At 36.6% G+C, this 14,694-nt stretch overlaps 1 protein-coding gene across 2 annotated transcripts in view; it reads left to right on the top strand.

Moving 5' to 3' along the window:
* Positions 1 to 681: 681 nt before the first annotated feature.
* Positions 682 to 14,694, top strand: part of GLRA2 (glycine receptor alpha 2) — a 170,193-nt gene continuing 156,180 nt past the window's right edge. For both annotated transcript variants that reach the window (XM_007090072.3, XM_007090073.3), the window contains exons 1-2: positions 682 to 749; positions 2,922 to 3,055. In XM_007090072.3, coding sequence (XP_007090134.1) covers positions 682 to 749; positions 2,922 to 3,055 — 202 coding nt within the window. The remainder of the gene's footprint in view (positions 750 to 2,921; positions 3,056 to 14,694) is intronic.

The raw sequence follows: 14,694 nt of genomic DNA on the forward strand, positions 1-14,694 counted from the left end.
ACTCTTTGCCTTTGAACATCTGGCTTGTCCCCTCTTGAATGCCTCTCCCCGACCCCCGCCCCAAGCGACTGAAAAACGAAACATGCGCACTTCAGAGCTAGGAGCTGTCCGAGTGCTGAAATTTATAGGCTGGGTAAGATCACGTCTCCGTCTCTTTCTGTAGCTCTCATTCCAGCACAGGATCTCAGCAATTTTGCCCTCTTCCCCCCTGCCCATTCCAGCGCGCAGAGTCCTTTCTTCTCTCTCATTTACAACTTCTTTTAAAAAGAGAACATTTTCTAGAGAAAAGAGATTTGCTAAACAGAAAGGACATAAAACAAAAGCCACAGCAACCCGACTTCCAGCATGGCATTGTCACCAGCCCCCTTTGCATGGTGATGCGATTAAGGTAGCGGCATTTTTATTATTCGGAAAAGCAGCTGGGGAATCCATCAGTTCTAAGGCTTTGTCTTTCCTTGGTTAACTGATGGTCCTGAGCCCCGATTTGACCTGACCATGATGCCTAGGACTGGCACTTTTTGTTTTTCCTCAGCAAACTGTACAAGCCCAAATCTCTTTTTGATTTCCAAGGAAACTAGATTCCTGCCAGATTTCGAATCTGGACAATAAATAGATACTTTGTCCTAGCTTCTTTCTGGAATCTTTTCGGGAATATTTTCCACAAGCATCACAGAAACAGGAATGAACCGGCAGCTAGTGAACATTTTGACAGCCTTGTTTGCATTTTTCTTAGAGACAAACCACTTCAGGTAGGTGAAACGACTTTGCATGCTGATATTTTCCCCATGAAAACTGTTTTAAAGAGAATGTGTCATACAATTTTTATCTATTTTTCTATGCCCTGGACCATATTATTTTAATTTTATAGAGGAGAATTAGATTTCTTTTGTTCTTTTAAAAGGCGTAATTATGGGGGGAGGGTAGTAAATTTTCACAAAGGCAAGTTTTCTGATGCATAACCCCACTCTATGCATTTCAACACGTTTTCACAGCCAATGTGATATTAAGGCAGTCTAATGAGTTGCATGCTCTTTACATTTCTATATAATAATGATTTTTTTTTTTGCTGTCAAATTCTTCTTAAAATCATTTAAAATGATTATTGGATGCAATGCTTTTCATGTGGTGGAAGTGATTGGATTAATTTGCCAGGAGCATGCTCATTTTATATAAAATATAAAAGAACCCTAATTCTTAGTCAACTTGAAACTTGTATTTCAGCAACTAGATGCATACTACGAGAACTACAATTCAGGAAATTTCTTGAAACATCAAAAATATTTAAAATCTCATTTTACCACTATATTCCACTGTTTGGTATATTTGGAAGTTGAATGCCTACCAAAATTGAATTAGTATCACATCTTTGTATTTATCTATACATGAGAAATGGACTATGCATAATTAAAACAAGTGGGAAATTATTATTTGCATGCTTGCATTTTCTACCTAATTTATAAATTACCAAATCAATTGATACTTCAAAATATCAGATAATTATCAGTAAGTGAAAGAGCCATCCTAATGGCAGAGGTTCTAAGACAGCGTAGAGATTAGAGATGTTCATACAACAGTGTAGGTGTCTTCATTTATTTTCACCGAATTTTATGGTATTTTTTCACAGAACCAAGAGAAATGGAACATATAGTAATAATTCTATGAGTACTGGGAAAACCCACTATGTTCTTTTCAGGTTCACACCTACTATGATTAAGAAAAATTGTATGCTGGGTTTCATTAGAATCATCATCACCACCATCATCATCATCATCACCTTCATTACCACCACTATCACCATCGTAATCAAATAATATTTGATTAATCAGATGAATCTGCATATGGGAATGTGAGTATTTTTAGATGACTCTATCAATTTTAACTCCTGCTAAATGTTTAAATCCTCCTTGCATTTAATACTTTGTATTTAATACTACTTCTTTGAAAAAGTGGCAAAAATGTGTTTTCTCAGTGATAGAATTAGATTATTTGTTAAACTATTAATACAGAGCTTGTAGAATATTATGCTTTAGGGAAGAAATAGACATTCAGTCAGCCACTATGTAATGTGAAAGAATTCATTTCACTACGAACCAAATAGGTTCTTTTTATAAGCCCTTTAAGGAAATTAAAAACATGAGAAATTTTCCAATCAACATTTAGTGTTTTTGATAATGCAGAAGACAAAATGATTTAGAAGTTCTTTTTCATGAATACTTTACTGGAGAGTCAACAATTTAAACACTAATATATAAATAACACCTGATAAAATAATAGAAGTACAGACACACTTATTGTTGACCTATTTTAGAATGAAGATAAATGTCCAAGTGAAGCTTTTCTTTTAGACAATGCATAGAAAATTATTAGTAGTTGATAGCTGGAATAGAATCCAGCAGGTGAGAAAATAAGCAACGGAATAATTAGTTCACTGTCTACTTTGTTCTACTCATATTATTATATACTTCTAATAAAAAGTAGAAGACTTATATTAAGGGCTGAAATGCTGGAAGAATTGTTTGAAAGTCATGGAATGATTTTAAGACAATCACATTTTAGAAATTACCATCTTCATTTCATTATCATCATCTTTATTTCTCTGATGACTCTAGAAAGAAATAGCTTTAATATATGTCCATGAAATCTACAACATAAGCTATGCATGTTATATCATCTTAAACATCTTTATAGCTACAGTTTGGACATCTGGGAGATAGGAGTCAGGATTTATAACTCTCATCATTTAAAGTTAACTTTACAGAATGTACAAGTTCAGAAGCTGACCAAAGAGTCTATAATTCTCTTTTTCTTCTTACAAACATATCAAATACATTAACAAAACATGATGTCAAACATTCTGTGAGCATTAGTTCTCAGGCGATGGTAGTGGAATTGTTGCTAAAACAAATTAATGATGTGTTTAGGACGGTTTTCTGCAAAGACCATGACTCCAGGTCTGGAAAACAACCTTCACAGACCCTATCGCCTTCAGATTTCTTGGACAAATTAATGGGAAGGACATCAGGATATGATGCAAGAATCAGGCCCAATTTTAAAGGTAGGTTCCATTTAAATTTACGTTAAGCCTGTGGGAAATCTAGATGTTTAAATAATATGAAATAAGTATTAAGGACTTTTTATTATAAAATGGAAACAAGTATAGTAGTCGTTTCTCTTTGGCATTCTTTTGACCTAGCCAACATTTAATACCTTAAATTTTACAGGTTGTTTGCCACCTTTGAAAACTTCCCTCATTTTTATTCCATTCCACAAAGAAAACTGATGTCAGAGATTATTGCTACATTCCCTATTTTAAGTGGGAGTGTGAGTGGAAATGAATACAAGAGCAAATGATGGATTTGACTTGTATGAATGTCTACCAGGATTCATACAAGATTCAAGGATTGTTCAGGATCTTTGGTTTTTATTTTGAATACCTACTCCCAAAGTGAAATTTAAATCTCAATATAAAACATGCCATTTTACACACTGTCAGGCCTCTCTCATTTTTCAACATTGTAACAAGAGGCTCTAATTGAATACATCAGAAATTTTTGGTTTCCTCTTGTTTAAACATTTTAACTGTTTATTTGAAATTGTTTATCTGAAATTAACAAAAATCATAGAATTGTAAAGTGCACATGTCAAAGATGGTGGATCCTTTCTTTGTTTAATTAGAAACAAACCAAAAAGTTTGATGTTTTTATTTGTTCAACATTATAAACATGTAATTAATCATCTGTAGAAATTACTTCTTATCTGTTTATTTTTATTCTAAATAAGAACCAGTTATAATAAATGAATTATTCCTGATGCTTTAACTTTCAAATATATATTTTAAGAGTCTCTTGTGTTTTGTCCCCCTCCCTGTTTTTATATTATTTTTGTTTCCCTTCCCTTTAAATGACAATTGAATTTTATCTTGTAATTTAACATAATGCATTGTGGAGTGTTTATATTTTATAAAAGAAGAATCTTATAATATTCATGCATTGTTTTCGTTTTGCTTATTAGCAGTTTAATTAGATTGCTTTCCTTGAGTTTTGATTAATTTTATTATTGGCAAATATGAGCATGAAAACTAAATTCTAAATCATTTCTTCTTTAAATGCTACACCTCTGAATATACCCAGCTGAGTGCACATTTCATAAACAGATATGTCAGAATTTTGACAAAACAAATGTTTCTGATTTTTAGAGTATTTCCAAAAGCAAAAACAGAACTAAGTTCAAAGCTTGATTCTGCTAAAAACAATTTTCATGCTCATCCCATTTCATGCTAATTTTGTGGTCATTGCTTTGCAAGTCAATATTTGAAATAAAATCCTCTGAGTAACAAGTTGAGAATGAGCTTTCAATGGGACTGCTCATTCATAAATTTATTCATTTAGTCATTCAATAACTTTTGAGTCTGAACTATATGGGAAATATTAACTACTGCATGCTTTGAAAAGTTGAGAGACGAAACAGGTTTGGGAGCTACTGTCAAAAATTTTAGAGGGGAGGGCAGATGTTACATGAATAGTTAAATACAAGAGTATATAATATTAGACAGAAATAGTCAAGGAGTTAATAGTTAAGTAACATTAGGAAGTACAGATAAAATGCTACAGGATTCCAACAAATGAAAACATGATTTCCTATTAAGCTACTCATGAAAAGGTTCATAGAGAAGGTCCAGAGATAGAAAATTGTTTCAAGTTTATGAGCATCATGCTTAATAGCAGCACTTATTCATTATTTTCTAAAAGTAACTTTCCAAAAGGGGAGAGAAGTGAAGAGAGTAATAAAACAAATGCCCATGTTGCCATTGCTACTTCAAATGACCATATAGAATGAGCAATCACTTTCACACAGCTTTTTTTCTAGTCCTTCTGGGGATGTTACTCTTTGGAAATGATATTTCTCATGATTCTCAAGGATAAATAAATGGAGAGAATATCAAGTATAGCAAATCATGGCCATGTTTTTGAGATCTTTCCACTACTTAAAGATCTGAGCACAGGATGTTTTAAAGACTTATAAAAGGGAAATGGGGTAGATATCCTTTAAGACTCTTAACATTAATGGACTTCATGGAGTTTTGCCTCCCTCTCCCTTTAACTCTTCACCTCAAGGAACCCTGATCCTCTTTCATAAATTTTATTTACATGAACCATTTATATCAGATTAATTACCTAACAGCTCCCACAATTCTATTTACTCTGAGAATCTTGGCTCTTCCTGGATGTAAAACATTCCCCATTATTTTAGACTAAAATAATTTTCACTCCTTGTGTTCCCATGAAAGTTTATATGTCTAATATGGTTCTTTGCATATTTATGTTTTATCAACCCACCCCACAATGCATCTGAGAGGGCAAGAATGTACTATATACAACACACACACACACACACACACACACACACACACACACCGCATAGGGAAAAGGAGTCATCCTTTTCTCCAGAATGAGAAAATAAGGACTGATAAAGAAAGGAAAATATAGATCAATTATGAAGATTAGTGATTACAATTAGATGCAGTAGAAGCTGAGGGTGGAAACTTTTGAGGGACCAACCAGGGGTCACAATGGCTAGTAAAGATGATCTTAGCTGAGCTGAGGAGAAAGACATAAAGAGATAATAGGGAACTTGTTAAATGAGGAGGCTAGGAAGAACATTATAGTACTTACTGTAACTTACTGTAGTTGATTAGCAATGTACGAATGAGAAATGTTCTATAGTAGGTAGAAATGAAGGGTAATTAGGAAATGTGACTGTATCTAGAATAGTGACAGGCACCCTGTAAATGCTAAAAAATAAATTGGCTATGATAACAATAAACATGATGATGAACATGATGTTGAAAACAACAATAGTAATTAATAAGATGACAGAAGGGCAAGATTTGACCATAAAAATAAAAACAAGAGCAAAATGGGTTTTTGAGGTAAAGGGAATGGCTTTTCTAGATGTCCTATTAAATATTAGCTCTTCTCTGTTTTCCTTGCTGCCATACATTGGCAAGGGAAAAGGAAATGCATATGCATAATTTTTCTTATTGGATGGAATTTTTCCTGCATGCTTTTAAGTCAATAAAATATTTCATGTCTATTCCATATCCTTGATGGGCTCTGAAAGATGTCCTAATGGGCATATACACAAGAAGGAAAATGGACGTAAGCTAGAAAAGGGGACCAGAAATGAATCAGACTTAGGCTCTATAATTGAGAGCCATTCTTAGAAACTATGGGGGGCAATAGCTTTTCTGATGTGTTGAAGCACAAGTGTATAAACAAAGTCATGAGTCAGTGTTGCCAATTGCATTCCATCTATAAAATCCATAGAGACCTGGGTCAGATCTTGTCAAAACATAAATTTTCAAAATCTTCAGTTCAGATGAAAACACAAGCTATATTCATTCACAATTACCTGGTTCTGAAACCATGGTAAATATTGATTCTATGTCAACAGAGGGGCCACTTTCCCCACTTGGGTGATTTGTCTCATTGTCAGTTGATTTATCATGGTGTTATTCCATCATCCTATCAGATATTCCTTTGTCAGTATTATTGTATCTTGAAAATGCCACTTTAAACATTAAGCTTTTAAGGAATCCAAATAAAATGCTCAAGCCTGGGCAAAATGCATTAGTTCTGATTCTGTCTCTTTGAAACAAAGCTTTTATCTATTTTAATGAAATTTTCTTTGAAAATAAAATTAACTTAGAGTTATATCCTAAGTTGCATCCCAATGTAAATAAATAACATTTCACTATAGCATTCATTTTGGGAGAAGTTCTGGGATAGATAATGCCAGGAGATAATTATTCACTCCACTTCTTTGTGCATGCCATGCACACTAATTTTTTTCTAAGTCTGGGAGACCTAAATTTGAAAGTGTGATGTGTGACATTAAAACCTACATTTACATGCAATATGGTTTCCTTCATTTTCTAAGGAGTTATCAGCTCAAGAGGTGTTTGGATACAAGTAGAAATAGATCCACTTCCAAAAAATTAGAGGTTCAGGTTTCTCCCCTTGGAAATTCTATTGTATGTAGCCAAGTGGAGCTCAAGCTCAAATGTGCTTACCAATCCCTGTAGGGGGTAGCTTGAGCACAAATGTCCAGCAGGGACATTTGGAAAGGGTGATTCTCTCAGTTAGTGAGAATGCAGTCCCAGTGTGATCGTTTCTTTGATCACCCTGGTAGATGTGGGGTATCAGATGTTACTGTGGATTCTGAGAAAAAGATTAGAATTCTTGCAAGTATCAGAAGTATGTGACTCGAGTGCAAGAAGTTGCAGAAGCCTTCAGGCACCTGAAAGGGTACAGCCATTTTAGAACAAGACAATAGGAGATAAAAGGGAAAAGGGATTATTGAAATGAAAGGCTGCAGATAACAATGGGAAATTTACATATGACAGTTTTGTTCAGAAATGATGCTGATGAAGATTCTGTAAAAAAAATTAATGTTTATTTTTGAGAGAGACAGAGTGCTAGCAGGGTAGGGGCAGAGAGAGAGGGAGACACAGAATGCGAAGTAGGCTCCAGGCTCCACATTGTCATTACAGAGCCCGATGCGGGGCTTGAACTCAACGAGCTGTGAGATCATGACCTGAGCTGAAGTCGGTCACTCAACCGACTGAGCCACCCAGGTGCCCCAAGATTTTTGAACATCTGAAATCCATTGACTGCCTCACAATTTAGCTTTTCTGGACTGTATGGAGACCAACCAACACTTTTGTATATACTATACTGCTACAATGGGCCTACAAGGTGCTTGCCAGGATTTGAGGTGACATCAGGAAGGAGGCATGTAGAACACTCTAATAGATTCTGGAAAAGTATATGTTTTCCTTTCCATGGTGACAGAGTAGTATGGTGGAGAGAGTCCTAGACTTGGATCCAGAAAATTCACATTCATGTCCTTTTTGAGAAAAGGTGTCTTCACTTCTCCATGCCTCAGGTTTTCTTCTGCCTTTGCCCATCTCATTTGAGTCCTTCTGAGCATCATATGAGATCATGCATCTGAATGATTTGTCTTTAACTATTATGTTTATTGAAAACAATTTGAATTATTATTACTAGTCCCTCATTTCTCTTTTGTAACTGACACTGATGCTGTATCACCAAAGCTAACCCTTTATGGCTGTTGGGGCCTTATTGTTACTTGATTTTTGTTAATGGACACACACAAAAAAGTCAGAGAAGTTCTAGTACCTTAGAGTGCTACTGCACTAATCAGAGCATAGATGTCATGAGTCTCAGTTGGCTCTCCTTTTATTATATTGGTGGGAAGATTTCCAACTTGGAAGGGCTAGTTCACATTCCTAAATATGAAACAAAGAGGGAGCCATTTGTGGGAAGGAATTATCTTTATACATTCAAATCCCATCCCTGATTATTTTCTTGGACTCATTTTTTTACAAGAACCAAGTAAAAGAAAGAACCAACTTTACTTGGCCCTAGAAAGAAGGACCCTGGGTTTAACTGGAGATATATGACTGTCATTTCTTATGTATTTTCTTGTCCACTTACTGTAGTTGCAAGGGTCACTGCACAAGCATGCAGAATTGATTTCTTATTTTAGAATGAGTATTTTAAAGAGAACATTTGGTCTCTACAACATGGCAGGTTAAGAGCACTGGAAATGGAAGCCCATAATTTAGTTGTTGAGAATGTACTGTATTGCTCCTTGGTTGATTCTGGGTAACTTCATATCCTTAATTTTCATTATTGAAAGAGCCTAAGCATGTTATCCTGAATTATATAGTGCTTGCTGTCCATCTTGAAGGACAATTCAGTCTGTTTTGCTGTTAACCCGAGACTTCATTTTTTAAAAAAAGATAACAGCATAGATATCAGGGTATCTTGGTCCTTAATAATTAGACATTAAAGTGTGTCCAGTTAGGGGCACCTGGGTGGCTCAGTCGGTTGAGCGTCCGACTTCAGTTCAGGTCATGATGTCACAGTCTGTGAGTTCAAGCCCCGTGTCGGGCTCTGTGCTGACAGCTCAGAGCCTGGAGCCTGCTTCGGATTCTGTGTCCCTCCCTCTCTCTGCCCCTCCCCGGCTCATGCTCTGTCTCTCTCTGTCTCAAAAATAAATAAAAACATTAAAAAAAAATAAAGTGTGTCCAGTTAGGGCTATCAGGTTTAGAGTGAGGAAAAAATAATCATTCGTTTGTTCCTGGTGGTGCTGAATATGTTTCGTGGTGTGGGATCAGACATGTTTAGAATAGGGTCTTAAAAATGGAAATATAGTTGATCAATCCTCATAACACCAAGGTCTTCGGAAATGTTTTGGGTACTCTTTGTGGTTAACACCTAAGAGGCTGTCCTGACTGGGGCATGCAGCATTTGCTCATTGACTTATTTCTTGAGAGGGCTACTTTGGACACTTGTGACTGACTGCAGACATTGTTTGTCACATGAAATGCACTGAAGGAAGGACCTGCACAAAGGAATAGGTCTCTAAGTGGTATTCTTAAGTGAGAAAGACATTTAAAAATGAAGCCACTGGGGGTTGCCTGGGTGGCTCAGTCGGTTGAGTGTCTGACTTCGGCTCAGGTCATGATCTCGCGGTCTGTGGGTTTGAGCCCCGTGTCGGGCTCTGTGCTGACAGCTCAGAGCCTGGAGCCGGCTTCCGATCCTGTGTCTCCCTCTCTCTCTGCCCCTCCTCCACTCTTACTTTGTTTCACTCTGTCTCTCAAAAATAAATAAATGTAAAAAAAATTTAAAAAAAATGAAGCCACTGGGTTACCCTCTTGGAGTCTGGTCTAGCTGGCCAAACAAGTGTGGTCATGGGGCAAGTACATGTAATGGTTTTACATCTTTATACTGGAGTCTAAACACACAGTTCATTTCTTTGTTCCTATAATACATAGTGAGTAATTACTCTGAGCCAGGTGCCACATTACTTGCTAAGTATAAGATGGTAAACCAAAATCCAATTTTTAAGTGTCAGTCCTCACTTTACTAAAAACTGGAATATAATTTGTAAACTCAATGCTGCAGGACCTTTGTAGGAAAGAAATGGCACACTCCAATGGGGGTTGAGAAGGTTTGGAAAACCAGTCCTGAAAGGAGACTGTAGTACTCTGGGACTATCAACAACAGACCTGAAGAGGCAAGGGAGGGAGTGGTTACCAGAACCTAGACAACGTGGCTATATAGACAGGCCACTTAATGAGATCTGTAGAGCAATGTAGTCACTCTATGCTGTCCTAGCAGGGAGAAAGCTACAGAATAAATATTCTGATCTTACTTTCCTCCTGTATTCTATTTTCTTGTTGGAGCCTCTCATTGGCCAAATCCAACTAGAAGTTAGAGGGCAAGGGAGCTCAAAGATGCATACCTTAAAGGTCAGCTTCCCAAGGTACAGAGAAGAACAGAAAAGAGAAGACAGTGTCTCTGGAAAGAAATGGAAGATAATCAGCACAAAGCCAATGTGCAAGCAAAGTCATCCCTCAACCTTCCAGTGGTGGAGCAGATATCTCCAAAACCGATAATCAGTTCAGAAAGTCTGCCCTGATCAGTCTTGGGAAAGAAGGGAATTGAGAAAGGGATGTCATTTGGATATATTATCCCAAGAGTAAATACCTCTAAAAGCACAGAAGAGAGAGGAAGATAATGTAAACTGATAGTTCTGTCTCCTAAACTGACAACTGAAAGAGGCACATTGTGCGTGTGTGTGTGTGTGCACGGCGCGCGCGTGCACGGGGGCGGGGGTGCCGAGAGGGGGGCGGAGAGAGAAAGCTTTCTGTGGAGTATATGAATATAATCAATATGGCTTCCCGTCTATCTAATATGTTTATATGTTTGCCAATACTACATTGTTGTGCTTTGCCCCATGGTCATCCCTTCCAGGCTCCTCATACCGGGATGTGTTGCGGGCTTAGATTTGAGCATAAGACTTAATGCCGAGTCTCTTTGGGCTAGCATTTCTGAGACACTTTCTTTCCAGCCATGCTCTTGTGTCCTGCATAGAGCCGAAGAGTGGTAGATGAAGAAAAGATTGGGTGGAGGCTAGAAGAGTGTGAAGACCAGGAGTAGGGTAGTGTGTGTTTCAAGGAAATGGTGAGGCCTGTTTCCCACTCCTTGGCTGGTTTGATTACCGCACCTGAAACACAGTTATCACGGCAATTTTGCTACTTTAGGAAAACCTCAGAACCACTTTACCACATAATTTTTCTTTCATTTTTAAAACCCAAGTGTATAGAGAAGATAATATAATCTATCTTTTTCTGATTTATTTACATTTAAATACTGCAAGATGTTGATTTCTAAGAACCACTTCATGTCTAACAAGGCAGTTGAGATTTCTTTTATCAGGCTTTCTCCTACAAAAAGCATTCTATGCCCCAAAAATATATTCAGAAAACAAGGAGTCTGTTTATTCAGCTTTGAACCTCAAACTCTCTGAAAATTGAATGATACACACATTTGGCAAACGGCACTATAGCAACTCAAGCTAAATGATGTGATTCAGAATAATTTATAAATATAATGTGCAATGCTCACAGTGGAATTCTTACAGTCTACTTTTTCCTTTGAGTTAACTCTGGTTTTAGTACTTGAACGTTGCATAAAGTATGTGAAGCCAAAGGATTGAGGATTTAGTACTAAACCAAATGAGCAACCAACCAGATGTGTTTCTCTAACCACGAGTTTCAGAACACCTGCCTCAGGGTCACCTGAGAGTCCTGTTAAAAGGGCACATACCTGGCCCCACGCTTCTCCAGGCTTACCTCTTCAGAACTGCTGAGTGATGGGATCTTAAAATATTCACTTGAACAAATTCATAACACCTTGCAGCTTATAGGGCTAGAATGAGAAAATTTTGCCCCTGTATCTGAAGGATAATACCTTCCTTGTATTGTCCCCAAGATACCACGTGCCAGGAATTGCCTTACCAAATAAAGGGGGGGGGGTGGAATCCCACAAGAGAAAAAAAAAATCTAAACAGAGACTCATGAGACCCGATTTTTTCACCTAACCTTTCTGGGATTCATTTTTGTCATCTCCGAAAATAAAGGATTTGGACCAAGATGTCTATGTCACTTCCAACTTTGATAGTCCCTTGTCTTTATATTCTAAATTAAAACTCTAGGGTATGTCACTTTATAAATTATTAATTCACCCACAGAAGAGCTTGGATACATCCACTTTTCCTAGAGAACACGTCTTTCTGCTGAGAAATAGTAATTATGTCCAGATATTTTTTGCAGTTGTCCCTGTCTCATTTTAACTCCCAATATTTCAAGGATGGCCATTATCCTATGGGAAGACTCTGGAAACTTATGAGGGGATTACTGAAGAAATCAGGCATTTATGATTTTGTCTTGCTTTTGGTCTGGAGGTGGCAAATTCATGCACAGAGGCTGCTTCTGGGAAAAGTACCACCATGTTTCTTTAGTTCAGCATCTGGCCAAAGATGTTTCTCAAAACACTAGTCCCATGAAATATTCTCAGATAAGAGGTTTAAAATGTAAAATAAGAATGGGATAGTCTACAAAACATCCTCTGAGAGAGCCCCAATAGTCATTAGCATATTAAAAAGTTTCAAGAAAACCTGAAGTAAAAATACACAAATAAATGTTTTTAAAACTTTTTTTTTCACAGGGGCTTATCCTATGCTTATTTGATCATGAATTTCTTAAATGAGTAACATTCTGAGGGACTGGTGTTTCATAGAATACACTTTGGAAAATGTGGTCTTGGTAAAATCCATAGTTTAAAAAATTTTTTTATATTTACTTATTTTTGAGAAAGAGAATGAACACAGGAGGGGGAGGGGCAGAGAGAGGGGGACAGAGAATCTGAAGTGGGCTCCATGCTGGCAGCACAGAGCCCGAGTTGGAGCTCGAACTCATGAACTATGAGATCATGACTGAACCAAAGTTGGATGCTTAACCAACTGAGCCACCCAGGTGCCCCTAAATTCCATAAATCTAAATGAAATCTCTTGCCATGAAAATAGATGATGATGATGATGGAAAACCTATGATGCTCTGATAGATAATATCCATAAGAGTGAGAAGGCTCCTGCATTCAGTAAACTTGGCTTTCATTTTGATACATGGTCAACATGAGCATCCTGATGCCACAAGAGAATTACTCTAAAAGTTAAAATATTATTGCAGGCTATTTATCTCCTGTTTCATTTACATGAATAAATGAGCAAACAGTGGTGTTTTGAAAAAACAAACATTGAAGACAAAAGAAAAGACATTAGTCAATACAGCAAAATACTTCAATCAGATGATCATCTTCTATTTTAGTCTTTATGTTTCCTGAATGCTGAATGACAAATACACATCCAAACAAGTGACCTTTAACCTTGAACTAAAGACATTTCTCCAGCAGGCTAGGACAAAGTTTCAGGCCCGTATGAAGAGTTTCCTCTTGGATTGCCATTGTCTCTTTCAGGCAGTTTTCCAAGATGGATAAATTTTATGGTTGTACGATTTCCATTCAGCTGGTGGTTTAGAATTTTTTTCCCATCACGTCCTTGAAATGAAATTTTTCAAATTTGAATCCATTCTTAAAAACCCCACATTTAAAAACATTGAAATTATACAATATTTATCCTAGATAACTTGTGTAGGTTTAAGAGTAAGGTCTTCATTTATTAGCACTAAAATATATTCTAAGTGGGTCTTCTCAAAATTAATTATGTTTCATACTTAGATATATAAATTCCCAGGAAAAACTATTGAAAATTGTTTTCAATAAAGGTGGATGTGGGGAGAAATGTATTTGACATAATTACTAAATGTCTTGGGAAAAATATATATGTGTGTGTGTGTGTGTGTATCTTTAATCTTATTATATAATATAATAAAGATTATATACATATAATCTTATATATATATTATCTTTATTACTAGTTATTCTCCCATGCTTTCTCTGAGAGAGTTTGTCAAATAACCAAGTATGATTTTTTTCTTTCTGTTTCTTACTCCAGGATCTTAGGGAAATATGAGAACAAAGTAGAGAGTGAGGAAATATTAAAACTACCTTAGATTTAATCAATGACTTCTGATCCATGCCATTGATTTCATACAGTAGATGAAGATACATTGATGACAGAGCAACTACACATTCTGTATGAGACTAGTCCTTTATATGAAACATTGCTTCAAGGTATCCACACTGATGGCATCAGTGTAACTGACATTTCACTGTACGACCCACAGATAATGGAATACCAATTTTTAAGCTTTTCTGGTGATTGAGGGCTGGCAGCCTTAGACATACTGGACCTCAAGGAGGAAGTGAGTGAAGATTAACTATAATGAAGTTACTTAGCATATACACTGTTTGCTTACTCTGTCTTCAAATTTTGTTTTATATAGCCTGATGCCTGACTCAAATTCCTTGTTATCATTTGCTTCTGATGTCACTGCTGATTCTCCATTTCTAGGAGGTGGACAGTGGCATTAGGGGACTAGGGACTAGGGGGACTAGGGACCATTAGGGGACAAGGAGATGGCTTTGCTGAATCCTTAGCTATAGAAGTCAGGGAATACAAACAAGAAGATAACATTTTCTCCAGAATTTTGAGATTTGCTTTCAAAACGAAGTACATAATATCTTCCCAAAATATAAAAATTTAAGAAGAGATCATGGCTCTTTGAAAGGAAGTGTCACATAGGCCCAATGCCATGTCTTGTGAGTAGGAAAACTGGCACCAAAATTTCCATGTTTTTCA

Source organism: Panthera tigris, chromosome X (genome assembly GCF_018350195.1).
Source record: "Panthera tigris isolate Pti1 chromosome X, P.tigris_Pti1_mat1.1, whole genome shotgun sequence".
Lineage (NCBI taxonomy): Eukaryota > Metazoa > Chordata > Mammalia > Carnivora > Felidae > Panthera > Panthera tigris.